This window comes from Crocodylus porosus, unplaced genomic scaffold (genome assembly GCF_001723895.1).
Source record: "Crocodylus porosus isolate Cpor-Errol unplaced genomic scaffold, CroPor_comp1, whole genome shotgun sequence".
NCBI lineage: Eukaryota > Metazoa > Chordata > Crocodylia > Crocodylidae > Crocodylus > Crocodylus porosus.
The window spans coordinates 121,865,427-121,884,319 of NW_017728886.1; the positions used below are offsets into that span (position 1 = coordinate 121,865,427).

Sequence of the window (18,893 nt, forward strand, 5' to 3'; positions counted from 1 at the left end):
TTTCTGTGAAGTGTTGTGTGGTTGCTGATGCACAACAGCATCCCCATGTTAAAAGAAAACATGCATAAGTGTTTTCCTTCAATCACAAGTTTTGTAGTGATGGGAAAGTGATGATGGAACAGGTGCTACTGATTACCAGAAGCCCCTAGTCGTGTACCTACACTGGGGCAATAAATGTATGGTGAATGTTTTGTACTTGGAACTGAGACAGGTGTGCAATTCAGCAGCTGCTACTGTGATGAGCACACCTATTCAGGATCCACTCTGCTCACCCCACATGGGAAGTGGGGCAGAGAAGGTGGTCTAAACATCACCTATCTCATTTCACCTGACTGGAAAACCGTATCTAATGGAATCACTTCATCTGTGGTCCATATCAAGTAATGAAATTTGCAATTTGGGGAACATCTGCACCCTAATTAGGGACAACCCTAATGGTGACTGACTGGAGCAAAAGGCAGCATACGGGGTTGGAGAAATTGCACAATTTGATACAAACATGACTGCACTTAGTAAAACCAGGAATGGAGGAGAGTGGTAGCTCACAGAGCATGCTGGTGGCTACACCTTTTTTTGGAAAGGAAATATAAAAAAAAGACACATTCACAGCATTGTTGTTGCTATCAAAACCAAGATTGTTACTCAAATGCTAGAATGTCCAGTTGGCATCAACGAGCATCTCATGACCCTTTGTCTTCTACTGGCCAATACACAACATCAGTGCATGTGCCCTGATCCTTGATACAGAAGATGAAAAAAAAATTAATTCTAAACTCGACCAAGTCCTGTCATCTGCCCCAAAGAAGATAAGATAATTCTTCTTGGCAATTTCAGTGCTAGAGTGGCCAGGGACTCTAAGCTATAGAAACAAACACTCAGAAAGGAATGCATGGGGAAAATCCATTCAAATGGTATTCTCCTACTGAGCAAGTGTTTGGAGTATGATCTCCTTATCACAAATTCCTTATTGCACCACACCAAAGCAAGAAATGAAAGACATTATGCATGCACCTCTGCTCAAAACACCAGCACTTGATTGGCTACATCATAGTGAGTACTTGGGACAGTTGCATCATCCCAGGTTCATTCATATACATTAAGTTGGAGGCAAAACACAGTGGCAGAGAGATCCATTTCTGTGGACCACAAAAGAAAATTTTCTTTTTTGTTCACTATAGTAGTTTTTAAAAATTACATAATGAGAAGCCTGAGGTGCTTTTGAAACTAACATTTTAATGAAAAATTCTTTTAAAACCTGCTGCTGAAAAGACCTGTATCCTCTAATCAGAACAGGGCACACCACGGGAAGGAGCAGTGTGAACTAAGCAATGCCTCCGTGAAGAATGCTTGATTATTTTTCAGTGCAATGGCATGTTATTACCTTGTCATGCGAAGCTGACAAAGAGTTACCAAAAATAGCTATAGCACATGGGGACATATTTTTAGGGAGCTGAGACTATCAAATTATATTTTATAAGTTCATTACATAACCAGGGAGCGGTCTGTGCTTCAAAAAAGAATGTCCCCAGTTCTGGTTTTCTACAAGCTTCTCTATTTCTTTTTTTTCTAAGAACTGCTTTAGCTTTTAGACTGTAAGTCCTTTGAGGCAAGGATGGTTACTTAGGAAAATGTTTTTAAAAAGCCTAGCATGAGAAGACCCAATCTAGTAGAGGCTTTTACATACTACTATGATACTGGTGTGAAATTGTTGTTGTTTCATTCCATTTAATACCAACCCCTAACATTATTTAAAGTTTAAAGTTAATATTTATTAAAAGATCGATACTTTTTTCCAAATGGATAATTTCTCTCCATTTTTCATTGCAGAACAAAATCACAGAAGAAAAGGTTTGAAGAAGAGCTAAATGAGAGGATGATTCAGGCCATTGATGGAATCAATGCTCAAAAGTATGTTTACATCCTGTATCATCTCGTCCACTTAGCTTTCACAGTAGTCTACAATGGGTGCCAGCATTACTGCTGTGTCTTGCCTGGGTGCCCAAGACTCAAAAAGCCATGGAGATGCCACCCTTATTCTGTGTAGGAGAGAGTGGAGCACTCAGACTATCCAGTTCTTGCCGCACTGTACCACTGAAACCTTTTCCGTGGCATGGGATCCAGTAATGGCTGTCCTGGTGATTCATGCAATAACAGGGTGTTCTGTTTGTCTCAAACACCTTGAACTTCCATTGCTCAAAGGCTGGGTCCTTTTTCTTTCTGCAGGAATTCAGGATTTGGTGATGACTCACCATGTGTATGAAACCTCCCCAAATCCTCCAGGGCACTGTTACAAATGAATGTGTTTGTATTAGCAACTTAGGTTTAATTATATTTCAAAATGAGCAGGCCACTAGTGAAAAATATAATTGTGTTCATTTAAATTCTCATGCTATATGTAAATGCACTTAAAACAGTAGTTAAAAGGAGAGAGAAACAGAGACGGAAAAAAGAGACCTGACAGCAAATGCTGAAAATGAGAATAATTAAAAAACACAAAAGCAGGCTGGGAGATCTATATCCCAAAAGAATGAAGTGTTATGCTACTGTAGCAGTATTTCATATCTCCTAGCTGTGATTCTTTCTGAATGTTCTCATCTTTCACAGTAGAACAATAAGGGAGATGAAGAATGAAGAGCTCGGGCTTTCTGACGCAGAAATCAGAGCAACTTAAATATTGACTGATGCTTCATCATTGTGACAGGAGCAGCTGCACAGAATATGAAGTCTGCCTTGCCTCACAATTTGATAATCATAGTCTGAATTGGCACATTGATTCTTTAGAATAGTGAATAAGCTAGATTAAATCTGTCCTGAGAGTTGTCAACAGAAGCCAATGTTGACAGTCAAGTTACACACAGAACCAAAACGAAAGAAAGTAGTTCCTCCAGTAGGCAGGTAAACAAAACTGTCTAAGATAGATTTGCCAATTGCAACTCATTCAGCATTACTGTGGCTTAGGCCACTGACAGACACTAAAAAGAAGGAGCACTGGGATCTGATGCATGATCCCAACAATAGTGCTTCCTGCCATTTTACGCTTGGATGGCAGGAGGCAGGACTGTGAGATCAAGTATCAGATGCCATCAGTCCATCTTGCTGGTGCAGAGAGAGCCTGGCCTGCTCCCTCTGCACCAGCAGTCTTCATTGCAGTGGCTGGGAGCCCCATCATCACGTTATGCCACATGGCTGCAAGCTTCGACGAGCTGACTGGGGTTCCCAGCTGGGGGAGCAGAGTTCCCGGCTGAGAAGCTGACTAGTGCTCCTATCCTCCAGAGCACATGGGAACACTGGCCATACATTCAATTAAAGGCATAATAGGAACCAGCGACAATGTTACTACACATTTCATGTAATAACTTTGTCAGTCATTCCTAGTTTTATCAAGCCATGAATTGCATCAACATGTGGACATGTCACTGCTTCAGACCTGATTAACCGGTTAGTCACATCTTAAGTGTAATGCGTCAGGGGCCTTAAAGTACTTGCACTGAAATGTGACTGTGTGAATGACATTTTGGGTTCCATAGTTATTTTTTCTCAGTGATTCCCATACTATATATTTTTTGTTTTAGACTAGAGGCAAAAAACTGAAAGAAAATAACCCTGTGTATTTCCAACTGCCAATCTTACAGTGATCACTTCTTTTTTTCTGACTTGTTATCAGGTAAAAACTCCATCTAAAAAACTGTGATAAAGGACAATAGGATCACAAAATCAAACACTTGAAAGTTAGAAAGCTGCAGAAATAAGGCTACCTGTCTGTGTGCCTTAAGATACAATACCAATTACACCATCACCTACTATTTTTACCACAGGACCTGTGCTTTAGTCAATGCACAAGATTGATGGCGCTTTGTGGATGAATCAGGCTTGGATAGAGTAGATTGTCTTTATGAATTCTGTGCTGCAGTTCTGCCCCATGGGTTGTCAGGCTCAACAAGGTGGTCTCAAAGAGGCCTTCCCCAGATGTCTCTGCTATGTACTGGGTCATAAACATGTTCCTTGGAGGAAAGGTTGGGCAGATAGTAGGGGTGTTACCTCATTTCCGACCCTCTCCTAAGCTGGCTCAGTTTCTTCGATGGCAATGTCAGACTTGCCAGCAGTGAGCAGCCTGCACGGACACTCCTTTAAAGGGGAGCCTAAGATTAAGGCTAGGCTGTAAGCCTATTGAAATCCTGCTGCTGCCTGGGCTCAGACTCTGGTCATCCAGAACACGTATACCTTAAAAGAGGTGAAGGGCAGTTTGGTTGTCCAGAGACGTAGATGCCAACATGGTTACTATGCCAGTTTGGTCTAGTCATCCACCTAGCCCTTCTTCAGCCTCAACTAACTTTGATTCCTACATAGGCAGTGTTTGTTATCTCGTGTGTATTTGAGGGGCTCTGTGCAGCCACCTTTGTGGAGGTTGGGGGTCCCAGGAGATCCGGAGGAGTGTCCCTCATCATCCTCATGGATATCCAAACACATAACTGGATCTGGATCCTTGGACACCCACATTAACACCCCCTTTTCACAGGTTTCCATACTTAAAAAAGAAGGTGATACATGATCACAAAACAGCAGAATGACACCATAATTATGGTCATCCAGACTGCAGTGTTTGGCCCCACGATTTCTAGACACTTATGCAAAAGAACAAATTGCCACCCCAACTGTTTAGTCCTCATTTCTCAAACCTGAGACCTCTAGGTTCAAATATACAGAACTGCTCAGTTTTCAGTGGAGTGCCAGGTTGTGGGTGACCAGGTCTCAGGCCACTGGGGATCAAAGTACCAACCAGGGTCAGGAGGAGAGAGCAGAATCCATGGACAAGTCAAGTCAGGAAGCCCAGAGGTCAGTCAGAAATCAGGGTTGGGGAACAAGCTGAGTCAGAAAGCTGGGAAATCAGGCTGAGAGAAGAGCTGGAGAACAAGCTGGGTTGAGAACCAGGAGATCAAGCAAAGGCAGAGAGAAAATCAGAGGGAACAACAAAACAGTCAAGAGTTAGGTTGAGCCCTGTCTCCCAGGCACTTCTTGTTCCTGTACAGGGGTTCATGTGAGGGAACTGGAAAGTCAGCTGACCCTGACCACCCACTCTGGTGACAGGGAGTGGGCAGAGAGTTAGGCCCTTCTGGAGACTTCAGGCCTGGATCAATCTGGGCAACCAGCCCCAGGGTGGCAGGTCAGGATGAGCAATCATGTTCACCAGGCTGAGGAACCAGGTGCAAGGGTACAGCCTGACACACAGCTACAACTGAAGTCACAGTGCTTGCTGAAACAACCAATGAGAGTGCTCTGGACAGACAGAATAAGCTTGTTATTATTATAGATCCTGATATGTAGTTAAGTCAGACCTACAGTAAAGCACCAGGGCCCCCTGCCACAGAGCAGGCAGGATTTGGCAAAGGGAAAAAGCATCAAGGGGCCTGATCCCCAGCTTGCCCCCCTGCCTGTCTCTCCCATGGCCGGGGGACAAACTGCCAGTGGGCTGTGAGCTGCGGGGGACCCCAGTGCTTCCTTCTGCAGCAGGAACACCCCCTGGGATCACCCAGGCAGGGTGCCAGTGGGTGGGTGCTGTCCAAGGGACGCCACTACCACAGAGGGAAGCACCGGGGTCTCCACAGTTCAGGAGCTGTGTGAACTACTAGCAGCTCACTCCCCAGCCAAGGGAGACACAGGCAGACCCTGAAAGGGGGAGAACGGTGGGGAAGAATCAGGCCCCTAACCACTTTTTTTTTTTTAAACTCAGCAGAAGCTGCCCACACAAGCTGCCACTGGGTCACGCAGCCCCTGAGCTGTGGGGTGGCCCTGATGCTTCCCTTCACAGTGGTGGTGCCCGCAGGGCCACCTGGGTGGGATAGTAGCTGTGCGAGTGCAGCCCCAGCTCACAGGCAGCCCCTGCCAGACCCAGTAGTGCACAAGGTGCTGGAAGCCTGGGCATGCTCAGGGAAGCGTGGGCTTCCAGCTCCCCTGCACCATCCCTGCTGCCTTCCTGCTACTTGGGGCCACCCACTAAGCCCCAGCTTCCCTGACCACACCTAGGCTTCCAATGCCCTGTGCACTGTCCCCACTGCCTTCTCCAGAAAGGGCCCTTGTACACGTGAGGAATATCGCTGTCATTTGTTATGTGGCAAACTAAAATACATGGGATGTTTTAGTATGCTATGTAAAAAAGTCATTTAAATTGAACTATGCTGTCAAACATATGCACAGTTATGAAATTTAATTGTAACATGCTTCTGAACATGTACACTGTTAACACTGTTACACAATTAAATTGTTAAAAAGGACAATTAAATCACTAAAAGGGGCAATTCCCTCTCATGTACAAAGGCCCTTCGTTACATGTATAAGGGCGTTCTTATTCTATGACTATAAACAAATAACAAGGTCAGACTTTTGACAAAATATGTATTTGTATTTCTAAGCCTGCGTTTACAAGTAGACAGCTTTATGTAGCCTTGTTGAGGGTGAGAAGTTTTGATTCCATTAAAGTATTTGGTCAAAGATTGCAAAGAAAGAAATACTTTTGCAATAAAAAATTAATCACAAATATTTTTGGGGTTTCAGCTAGTTCTCAGTTAATGTTTCATTAATCAAAGACAGCAGGAGGAATAGCCCCATTGTATTTAAATAGCACCATAGCACTAATGAAAAAGGAACACTTTGTTTGCTGGAGTGTTTTAGTAAGGATATTTTTCCTTCTGCCGTAGATATTTTGGTGGGGGAGGAAGGGGGGTGGGAGGTTAACTAGAACTACTCAATAACCCTAAATCTCTTAGATTTCATGATATACTAAATATGTCCACATAAAGCCTGGAGGAAAGCTCTCAGGTCACATTACAAATAACATATATAATTCAAATACAAAAATGTATTTCACTGTAACATTAGTGTAACTCTGTAAAGCCAATAAAATGGCTAATTGGTGGACTCTTGGAACCATTAGGATAATGAGAGTTTTGATTAAAATTGTGCCAGGGTGTTACTTAGTATTCTCGTGCTACCATTAACACAGCTGCTGTGTTCCTCCCTTATACTGTATTGTGTGCTTTAACATAACAAGTGGTAAGGTAAAATTTAATATTTTAAAAGAAATAAAAGGTTGTACCTATATGCAGCATGGCCAAGTTACTTACTATTACAGTCTTATCCTTTTCTGAAAAATGTTTTAATGTCTAAAATAATAACTTAAAAATCCATCATATCTTACCGTGTATAAGTTGACACAATGTATAAGTTGACCCCATAGCAGCAGCAGGAGGGTGGCTGGGTGTGCTGGAGAAGGTGTGTGAGGTGCTGGAACCTTGATCAGGCTCATGGGAGAGGCAGCATGATAGTGGGCTCCAAGGAAGTTGGTTTGGGCCCCTGGGTGCTTAGGCAGCCCATGGCCTGCTGGCAGCCAGGCACCGCCACTAGAGGAAAGGTCTGGGCCCCACTGTAGCTCAGGGCCTTCCTGGCCTACCAGCAGCTTTCCCCACAACTTTGTGGGGTCGGGGCAGGCAGGCTTCTCTTAAAGCAGGATCAGGCTGCTTGCTGCTTCTGCCTTCAGCACACTCCTGTGGCCAGCAGGATACCTGGCACCACCCAGAAGGGGCTGGCTTGCCCCAGGAGCAGTGGAGTATGTTAGGCAGGTGTATGGGGGGAGGAGGGGGCTGGCCCAGTCCAAGACCCCTAGCCACCCTCAGAGCCCTGCCCAACACCCTGTGCTGCCTTTGGGGCAAGCCAGTCCCTTCCTGGGCAGTGTCCTGGCAGCTGCAGGAGCTTGATGAAGGCAGAAACAGCAAGGGCCCCGATCCTGCTTTCGTCAGAGTCTGCCTGCCCCTTCTGTGGCCTGGGGGCAAGCTGCCGGTGAGCCACTGAGCTGTGGGGGGTCCTGGTCCTTCCCTCTGCAGAAATGGCACCCCCCCGGCGGCCTGGCTGTGAGGGCTGCCAGGGGGCCTGAGCTGCCTGAGCTCCCAGGGGTCCAATCCAACTTCCGCAGAGCCCACCAGCATGCTGCCCCCACCCCTGAAGCAGGGCACCAGCATGGGGTCCAAGCAGTGTAGTTCACAGGTTATGGTGTAGAAATTGAGGTGGAAATTTAAAGCTAAATATTTTGGCTTCAAACCTCAACTTATACACCATGAAATACAGTAATTAATGCAAGTTGGATTTTGGGGGGAGGTTTGGACTTTATATGTTTTAATGAAAAAGGGTATTAGGAGACAAAAAGAACCCTGCAAATGTTCTTGAGTTTTGACAAAAATTGAGCAGGGTTACGTGCTCTGTGTTTTGTGAGTTTATAAACTCTTTGTATTTCTGACTCTATTTGTGGTACTTACAAATTCTGAAAGCTTCACTTTCAATATTTTCACATTACAGAAATGTAGGGCTTTGTAGTGTGAAGTACTGATTCACCAGAGGCATTTTTCTTCTACCCTTAACATAGGATCTTTGTATTAGGGATCAAATTTTAATTCCCATATTTGCTTTTGTGCTCATATTGAATTTAATTTCTATGTCTCCATTGACATAAATAAAGCTGTAGTGTTTCACATTTGGTAAAAGTCTTACTGGGACTGCAATTCTTTTTTGTGTAGAAAATGTGAACAACAGCACTAGCTTAGAGTCTAGCTGTAAAATCAGTTGGACTAATTGTATAAGTAAGAATAGCTGATGAATGGGTAAGCAGATGAGCTTCATGTCCTTCTGATTAGCAAAGTAGTTCCCATCAAAATGCATGTGATAACTTATTCTTAAAAAAAAAGTAGAAGTCTCCTGTTGAATTTAATTGTATTAGGGTTTTGCCTTTCCATTTTTCAAGGAAGTTGCTAATAACTTTTCCATAAGGTTTACTCACTTTTACACACAAAGGCTAGGGACACAAATCAAAAAGCCTGAGCCTGAATCGATTCAATCTTTGCAGATTAATTTAACCTGGCTATACTAAATCAGTTTTGTAACCAGACAGACATCCCAGAAATGCAGGCACATGTCTACAGTAGCTCAGGCTAGAAGCTGGGGTGCACTAGAGCAGCCCTCCCCTCCTTCCACAGCACTAAGCTGAGGGGAGAAGCAGCCAGGCCCTGGCAGTATGCTCTGATTAGAACAGCAGGTAATTGATAACAGTGCTTATCACTGCTTATTCAGTGTTTATCACCCCATTAAGAAAACAACAGAGGGACATTACCAGCTACCTGTTGATTCTGGCTATTGATTCTACTTTTTTGATTCAGCAGGAACCGTAGCCAGCATATGGTTTGCTAGCTAATACACAGACACCTCCTCAGCAAGGCAGAGGAGAAGAGGGAATTCCTGCTTAGCAGGGAGTGGTGAAGGGGAGGGGAGGAGCAGCCTGCAAGTCTCTGAAGCTGCAGCCACAGAGCAGAGGGGGCGGGGGCAGTTCTGCTGTGGAACAGAGAGCCCCGCTCAGCCCAGAGAGCATGCCAGGATGCTGGGGGAGTCTAATTTATCTTAAACCAGCAAGGGGTCTGGGACAGATTTTGCATAAACCGGTTTGAGCCAAATCTGTTAAGTCTGATACTACAGTCAACCAGGTTTATGTCAAACCAGTTTCATCCATTTTCAAACTCTTTTATGTGCACTGAACATCTGTTCTATTACAGGTTTAAACCAGTTTCTGATACTTAAACCAGTCTGTGTGTAATGTCTGTCCCTAGCCAGACTGCACAGATCTTAGTTTCATAGTTTCTAGGGTCGGAAGGGACCTGAGTAGATCATCAAGTCCGACCCCCTGCTATGGCAGGAAAGAGTACTGGGGTCAAACGACCCCAGCAAGGTATTCATCTAACCTCCTCTTAAAGACCCCCAGGGTAGGAGCCAGCACCACTTTTCTTGGAAGTTGGTTCCAGATCCTAGCCGCCCTGACCGTGAAGTAGCGCCTCCTGATATTTAGCCTAAATCTACCCTCTGCCAGCTTGTGACCATTATTCCTGGTCACTCCTGGCGGTGCTCGGGGGAACAGTGACTCCCCCAATGCCTGCTGATCCCCCCTGACTAGTTTATAACAGGCCACAAGATCCCCCCTCAGCCTTCTCTTTTGGAGGCTGAACAGGTTCAGGTCCCGTAGCCTCTCCTCGTAGGGCCTGCCCTGCTGTCCCCTGATCATCTTGATGTCACATCATACTTGCAATGCTTGTACTTTTAGATTTTACATATTTTTGGTCTTTAAGCAGGAAAAGACATTCTGAAAGTCAATAAAACAGGTGTTTCACAGTGGCTCACTTCGGTGAGATAAATGTCTGTCTAACAAAGTACCATTTTACTCCCTTCTTAATGTTTTTTTCCACCTTCTTATTTGCCCAAGCTATGAGTCCGTAAAGCATCCATTTCATGGCATCTTTCTTTGTCGTCACACATTATTCACAACCTTATCTGGTCAGGATATACCTCAAATTTTGTACCATTCATCAGACACATCCTGGCATTTGACATTTGTGGAATGAAGCATCAAAAGAGAAAGTAGAAGGAAGAACCAGCAGCAAAGCAACTTAGATAAGCAATATAAAATGTAAACCTCAGTCTTGAATGTGTTTACAACCTGTCCACCTACAACCTGTTAATTTGAACTTCAATTTTTCATATTTATTAACTGTAGAAAACAAGAAGGGTGAAGCTACATAATTACCTTTCTTTAAAATATATACATTGCTTTCTTGCTTTACATTTTTTCAGTAGTAGAGAAATACAGGGCTGTTCATTTCTGGTATCGGTTATCATGTTCTTTATGTTTCTCATTTTGTCTAGGCAGTGGCTTAAATCTGAAGACATTCAGAGAATATCATTACTTTTCTATAACAAAACTCTGGAAAAAGAGGTAAGTTCCTCCTCATATTTTAAAACTTATAAATAAAAGTACATATTTTAATTTTTAACAATAGAGGTCCCAAATCTTCCTTTAACTACTTCCCTTAAGTAGTTAAGATGGTTTCTTTTTAAAATATGCTGTGGGGTATCACTTGCTTCTTTTGTGTTTACAAGCAGAGAAAACTATTAATCCAACCCTTAAAAATCACTCTAAATTTAAACTGTTTTGAATCTCCCTACATTGTCTCATTAACAAATAGGAGACTCCAGTGGTGATGTGCAGAGAGTGCACAGGGGCGCATGTGCACCCCCTGAGAGCGCCGGTGCACCCCCTGACCGGCCGTGCTCGCTGCTTAGGTGATGGACAGAAGGGGCAGGTGGGAGTGCCAGTGCCCCCACTGCAAGCGTTGGCCGATCGCTACAGCCACTCCCAGAAGCAGCTGCAACCAGTCCTGGAAGCGGCTGCAGTGATCAGCTGTTGCGGGATCAGCCATGGGGTGCCCCCGGGCAGCAAGATTGGCCATGAGGGACTCTCCCCCCAGCCAACAGGATGTATTCCAGAGGTGTCGGGGAGAGGGCAGCGCTTTAACTGGAGCAGCTTCAAGAGCCACTCTAAATAAAGCACCTGCAGTATCCTGTGCATCAGCATCCCCACACTTCAAAATCATGGCTTTAGTTTAAGTGCCCTTGCCACCACTTTAAAGAGCAGGGATGCTGATACACAAGATATGAAGGCTAATTAGCATGTTTCAGCAGACTTGATTAATCAAGTTGTAATTACAGCCCACTGGAGCAGCCTCCCTGCAGGCACCCTTAGATACCACTCTGGGGGCTGGGTACCTAAACTGTAGGTGTTGTAGTGCCCAGCTTGTGGCACCTAAGTCCTTTACTGGATCACCTTTAAGTTCATTTATGGGTTTTCTGAGGCATGAGCTGCCCTTTAACCGTTTGCACAGTGCTGAGCATAAGGATGTCCTCATCTGTTAAATGAGCTGCTGAGTGCTGCCACAAATCTTTTTGGAGCCAGATTTTAATTTCATTCTCTGGGTTTTTTTTATTATCGATGGGTTCGGCCTTGATTCCATTGAGGTCAATAGGAGACTTGGCATTGACTTAAATGGGAAGAAGATTGGATTCTGCCTAATGTGAAAGTAAAACAAAGAAATGGGAGAATGTCGCTTTGTTGAAGGAACTAATCACACAGCTTTCTTGGGAGAGGCCACAGGGAGCGTGAAATGTTAGAACAAGCTGGCAATGAGGGCAGAATCTTACTGAGTTTTTTAACAATAGCTCAAGGTCTTAAACATGTGCCAGAATACCACACTCCCCTTCAACAGTTGTGACAACAAAACAAACTGCAAATGTTTTCAAACATATTCATTCAAGTTCGCATACACTTATGACAGGAATTAGTTTTAATACATTACAGAATTTGGGAAAAGAGATCCTCAAAGCATGTCTTGGGATTCAATTTAGTTCATACACATACACTTTTCGTTTATTGAGGGTTCTGCGTGTGGATTTCAAGGGCAGAATTCAACCCTTAGTACAAAGACACAGCTGTGCACTTATCTTTAAAAGCACAGCTCATCTACTTACTGTTTATGAGGTTTTCTTTTTGAACTCTTATAAAATTAGTCTTTGATTCATTTTGCTTTAATTATGTTTTCCTTGAATTCTTAGCCCTTGAACAACTGTAAAACTTGGAATATGTCTGTTTATAGTTTTTTATTGCTTTCAGGATGAGACATCTATGTTTTTATTTAGTACATTTCCTTTGTATATGTATTGCTTCTATTTCATATTTTTCTGCTTAAACTTATTAGCAATTTATAAAGAGAAGATTGGAAAGGAATTCATACTATATAATTCCACTGCAGCAGTTAAACTAGCACAATTTACCGCTGCTTACTAACTTTCAAATACCTGTTGCAAATAAAGGATATGGAAGAATTTTAAAAATATCAAATCATTCACTGTACATTATAAATGGGACATAAGTCACTGCTTACCACACCCTCTCTCCTTCCCCAAGTGGATGGAGACCTATGTGGAAACTTATATGGTTAACCAAGTTTATGCAAAAGATTCCATCCTAAAGGGTTATTTGTACTTTCCTATAATTTCTTGGTCCATTTTCTGTATTTATGGCTGAAAATTTGTATAGTACATATGTATGGTTTTGAAACTGTTGTGTCATAATCATTTGGCCACTCTCCACAAAGAAAGTTGGGGGAAAAATGTGTTTCTCATTATAAAAAAAAAGAAATTTTCTGCAGTTAACTCTGCTCTGGGACCTTTAATTATAACCATCTGGGGGGGCGGGGAGGTTGTGTGTAGATGTAATACATAGACATTTCATTTGGACAGAAGCAGCAGTGAATAAATTCTGCAGAGGACAAGCTTCAATACTATGTGTAACAATGACTGGCTCCAAATGGCTCACGTTACTTGTTGACTGGGGTGGTTAATCACTAAGGTCATTTTTACAAATGCAAGTGCTGCAGCGCTGGGTGGTTTGAAAAGTGCAACTTACAGTTGTATAAGTGTCAAAATATGTGTCAGCACTGAGAAAATGGTGGCAGGGTGCTTTTGAACTAAAACCCCTTGGCAGTCCTTTAGTTCAAAAGTGCACCGCCATCATTTTCTGTGCACTGACATGCATTTCACCATTTATACAACTTTACACAGTGCAGCACAGTACGCCTCAGCTCACATGTGAAGCGGACTTGATTAATCGAGTCTGCTCCGAAGCAGCGGATTTCCGGCATGTCAGGGGAAAAAAGTATGTTTATAAATGCCCTAAAAGAACAAACAATCTCATTGCCCAAGACAGTGTGTATGCATACCTGCCTATTTAAAAGGGAACATTACCTGCTGTATAAACTTGTCTATTTGGGAAATAAGATTTTTTAACATTTGCTAATTTCATTTTTAGTACCGAGCCACAACTTTGCCTGCCTTCAAGTATTATGTGACGTGTGCATGCCTGATATTCTTCTGCATTTTTGTTGTGCAGATTCTGGTATTACCAAAGTAAGTGAATAATATTTAAATTCCATATATGTATTACTTGCACTTGTATTTAGATAGAGAGAGAGATGCATACATACATATGGCCACAAATACAACAAGATAGCATCCTTAAACTATAAATTAATGATTTAGCATTTGCCAAAATCCACAGGGAGAGTCGAGGACACTGAAGTTCCTCAAGATATGAACAAAATTTCTAGATCTTTTTAAAGCTACAGTAGTTTACTATTTTTTACTCTAAACGACATCATTTAGTTGATGACCTAATATTTGTATCACCTTTGCAAGTTTTCTTTTTTTTTTTCTTTGTTTTCAGTCAAATCTATCATGGGAATAAGGATAAAATCCTTCTGGGTATGAAAAAGCATTTTCAGTGGCCACGTCTACATGCGACTCTACATGAGACACTGACTGCATAGTCGTTAGTACTAGTATAAACAAGTACTAAATGACTGCTCAGTAACTGGAGTTACTGCACAGTAGCATCACCAAACAGCTTTTTTGCAATGCTGACTCTGCAGTAGGTCATTACTACTACACAGTAACATTGCATCAGTAGTAATGTGCAATAGCAATAAATTATGCGCAGTCAGCATCTCGTGTAGGCACGGCCCTGTATGTAGTTTTAACTACTGTACATAAACCTGAAACAAGGTTTTTTTTGTGATATATTTTATTGGAACTAAAGGGCCCTTTTTTAGGTCTTTATGCATACAAAGTTTCTTTCTCAGACCTGAAAAAGGGCACTTTAGGCCTGGAAATCTGTACAGCAACTTTCCCAACTATACAGTTGGTCCAATAAAAGATACCGCTTTTTTCTCTCATACATTTCTTGAACCACCATGGCTATAACAACACTCCAACCCTACTAGATACATGAATCTGCTGTACTTAGAATTTCAGTGACAGTATTGTTTGGACAAGGACTTCAGTATCAGGTCCTTAATTTGTGAAATATATTTAACGTATATTATCATTATAAAACAGGTATGCAAAGTGGACTAATATCCTTTCAAAGTTGTGTAGTGTCATAAGATATGTTTAAACCTGGTATTTTAAAATTACATTAAAAAGTTGACAATCATTCATCCAGAAAACATACTTTTGCTTTTTGTAATTGCTGATGTGAGATCATAAGAATATTTATACAATATATTACAATTTTATTTAAGTAAAAAAGCTGTTTATAACTACATTTTCATTAATTTTCAGGCTATTCATACTGTACAAAGTTTAAGGAATATGGTTAAATTTCAGCAGGAAAAGTGTACATAAAATTTTAGTTGAGATCATATGTTAATATATAAAATGTAACAGTGTCATTGAGTGTTACTCTGTTGGAAAACTTGTATTTTTGCATAACCACAATTGTCAACATTAGTACTGTACATTTACTATCATGAAATATTTTAGTGGAAGCTCCTTCTTGTTTATGGGTTGTTTTTGCTATTATTGTTGCTTTTTGGAAGGCGACTATTCTTATGTGTCTAGCTGATCGAACACATTGGTATCACTGACAGGCTAATCATTACAGGCTTAGACCTGTCATACTCATTCACCTTTGAACACCTGCTTCATACAGTTTATGCCCCAAAGAAAACATTATATAACCATCATCTTGCCTGATGTCCTACGCATCATAAAGCCATTCAGTTTCACATTGCTACCCCTACACTGAGCACAGTAATTTGTGTTTAGTTAAAGCACTTCTGCCAGACTGGCATCCAGCTTTGAGTTGAAAATATCATGAGAAAGCATAGCTAGTTCTTTCACTGGTAGTTTGTTCCACTAATTAATTATTCCCTCAGTATGCCTAATTATAATTTGAATTTGTAATTTGTGCCTAATTGTAATTTGAATTTATCTGGCTTGAAATAACTGTGACTACTTAGGCAAATAAAGACTGCAGGATTTGGCCCTTTGCTCTTGGGAAATTCATAGACGAGAGGGAAATGAATATTTCCAGTACTTTGTGTGTGGTGGGGGGAGAGGAAGGGCATTCTGTTATTCCCCATAGGTCATTCATGCTTATAAATCTAGGGGCCAGAAAGGCTGTGTTTGCATGTGACATTCTCTTGCTTTTCATTCAGACCTAGGGTGACATTCAGTTATTTTCTGGATGCTTAGATGACTAGGTCTGGTCATCCCAGTCCACAAAAAAATCCTTATCTATGCTGGATCTCTTTTACTTTCTAGTATGGCACACTAACCATCACACCACAGGGCAGCCACAAGAATGAGGTCTGTGGGAGATATGGAATCTGAGGGATGGGAACAAGCAAGGTGGTATATAACTGAAGGAGGTGGCTTCTGGATTGGTCCCATGTCAAAAGTGAGGTGGAAGTTTCCCCCTGCACTGCCCTTCATCTGTTATTTCCAAGGACAGTACTAGTACCTCACCTGTGGTGCAGTGGCCAGAGTGCTGTGCTGGGAAGCAAAAATGGTTCTATTTCAGATCCAGGATCTATAGCATTACCGCCGCGTGCCCTAGCTACTGAGCTACAGGGGCAAGAAACACAGCTGTAGCCATTTTCTATTCCTGAATCTAAGTCATGGAGTCATAGGTTTTGACTATCTCCATTTGTGGGCATCTAAGACTGCTATGTGTCCACAAGAGTTGAATTCATGTGCCCCAGCCACTGCCACATGTGCCCAATCCATGCAACTATGTAGTGGGACATAGCCATCCATGTAAATAAGTGGCTTTTGGGGAATTAGACAGGCAAAAGTGCGCAGATGATCCCACCTGGGTGGCTAAACAACCACAGAAGATTAGAATGCCACCTCTAGGTACTTCCATTAGAAGTATGGGGGCCTATTTCAACATCCACAGGACAGAATGCTTGGTTTGTTCCTCTGGCTGCCCAGTGGGCTGATGGGATGCCAGTTCTTCCCTTGGGGCTACCTGGACTTTCCTTCTTCTGCCCTCAACCCTGCCCCTACCTAGCACACACAGCAGTACTTTGCAGGAGAAGACTGCACAGAGCCCCTTAAATTTATGTAAGGCAATAAACACTGCCATATAGGAATCCAAGTATTATTTAAGGCAAAAAAAAGGGTTATGTGGGTAACTAGATGAAATTTGGCATCCTGGTGTCAAGCCAGTGCTGCCATGAAGGGAGCTGAGCCAGCTCAGGAGATGGTCAGGCAGTGCTAGTACCCCCTATTTACCACCTAGTATTTTCCAAGGAAGGTGTGCACACACACACAAATGAATTTATGTTTTAGCATTGGAGGGAACAAACTTTGAGTCTCCCCTCAATGACTAGGATCACCTGTTCGGAGAATTGCAACAGCAGGTGAACCCTTTTGGTTCATGGATGATGGATGAAGTTCATCCAAAAGAAATGGAGGGACCTGAAAACTAGTGGGCAACGTGCAACAAGCTGGAATAGGAACATGAGACAATTAGATTTGTAGCATCCTACCTACCTACTTCTAGCAGCCTCCATGGTCATCGTGTCAGAGACCAGTGGTGTTGGTAGGGTCAGTGCCTCAAAGAGGAGAGGTAGGAGGTGATATCTGGTAGGGGCTGGGTGATAGTTTCCTGCCTTGGGATTCCTCACAGGCACAGAGCATGGTGCATCCATGGGAAGGTTGTGGAGCATCCCATAGGAAGGCATAGCTTTGAGGGCACCTGTCTCCTGCTCAATCTCTTCCCTCTCTCACTCCTACCTCAAGACTCATACTCCATTAATCTGCTATTTTTCCACCCCCAGCCACCCTCAGGATTCCTTCCTAGCTTCCTGCTCCCATCGAACAAGGTGCACCCTTTTTGCACTCCTGTCTGGCTTCCCCATCTGGCCATAGCCATTTCCTGCTTCTCCCTAGATCCTCCTGTAGTCCCTCTAGCCCCTGACCTCCATGGCCCCAAAGCTAGCCTGAATGCCCTAAACCTAACTGTAACTAATATCTCTGTAGTTCCCTCAGTCACCTCTCTCTCTGATGTCTGCCTCAGTTCTACTTACCTGCTTTCTCTCTAGACATAGTCATAGCCTCTTTTCCCCTCTCTACAGATGGCCATGACCACCTTCCCCCTCCGTTTGTAGGTGCCAGGTGCAGGAAGGTTGCTGAAGGACTCAGCAGCTTCATCCATATGAGAGGCAAAGTATTTGTAGTCCTGCTCTGCACATGACTGTATTTTCCTGGCTGCACAGGGCTCCAGACAGGTAGAGACATTCTGTTAAATGTCTCTAGATGCATAGAGCCTCTTCACAATTAGAAACAGCTGGGCACAGAGGCATACAGCTGATTTGCACAGCTCTTCATCCAGGACTTCTACATGTAAATCATGTTATCCCATACATGGGGCTCCCCACAGGTCTGGAATTTTAGCAGTAGCGGAGCACTAATTAATGCTTCCCCTTCTCTTTTGTTGCCAAATTTTTGGATCTGGGGAATCCCACAGGCTGGATGACATGACTCTGCTGGCCAGATCTGGGTTGAGCATCCCTGCATTAATGGATTTTTCAGGGACTAGACAAGGTGGAACACAACTGGATGCCTAAATCCATTTAGATACCTAGTAAGTGAAATGCACTGTGGCCTTGGGTGACTAGAGCTGTGCAAACCTATTGCTTGTGTTTCTGTCATTTTTCTAAGAAATGTCCTGTCATTCAATCTTGAATTAATTCAAGGAAGTTGTTTGGCAGTTCTGCTGGTCGGACTAGGTCACAGTAGCCTTTCTGTTTTAATAATGTATAAGTCTATGAACATTTTTCAACCTTTTGTTACTCCTGATTTTCATCTCTCAAATGCTTTTCATTAAACTTGATGAAATTTCTGTTTTCAAATTTAAAAAATGGGAACATTCACACTTAAACTTCTATGGGTAAATATTCCCTGAGTATGGCAACTAAAACTGGCCCTGGAATTCTGTCCTTCAAATATTGTTTTCCTCTCCTGCCTACTTACACAGGGCCCAAAGACAATGCAAGGTTTTCATAGTTTCATAGTTTCTAGGGTTGGAAGGGACCTGAGCAGATCATCTAGTCTGACCCCCTGCCATGGCAGGAAAGAATAGTGGGGTCAAACGACCCCAGCAAGATGTTCATCTAACCTCCTCTTAA

At 42.8% G+C, this 18,893-nt stretch overlaps 1 protein-coding gene across 2 annotated transcripts in view; it reads left to right on the top strand.

Annotated features, from left to right (window-relative positions):
* Positions 1 to 18,893, top strand: part of ADCY2 (adenylate cyclase 2) — a 393,618-nt gene that overhangs the window by 286,201 nt on the left and 88,524 nt on the right. For both annotated transcript variants that reach the window (XM_019541362.1, XM_019541372.1), the window contains exons 12-14: positions 1,828 to 1,908; positions 10,729 to 10,798; positions 13,727 to 13,824. In XM_019541362.1, the coding sequence (XP_019396907.1) occupies positions 1,828 to 1,908; positions 10,729 to 10,798; positions 13,727 to 13,824 (249 nt within the window). The remainder of the gene's footprint in view (positions 1 to 1,827; positions 1,909 to 10,728; positions 10,799 to 13,726; positions 13,825 to 18,893) is intronic.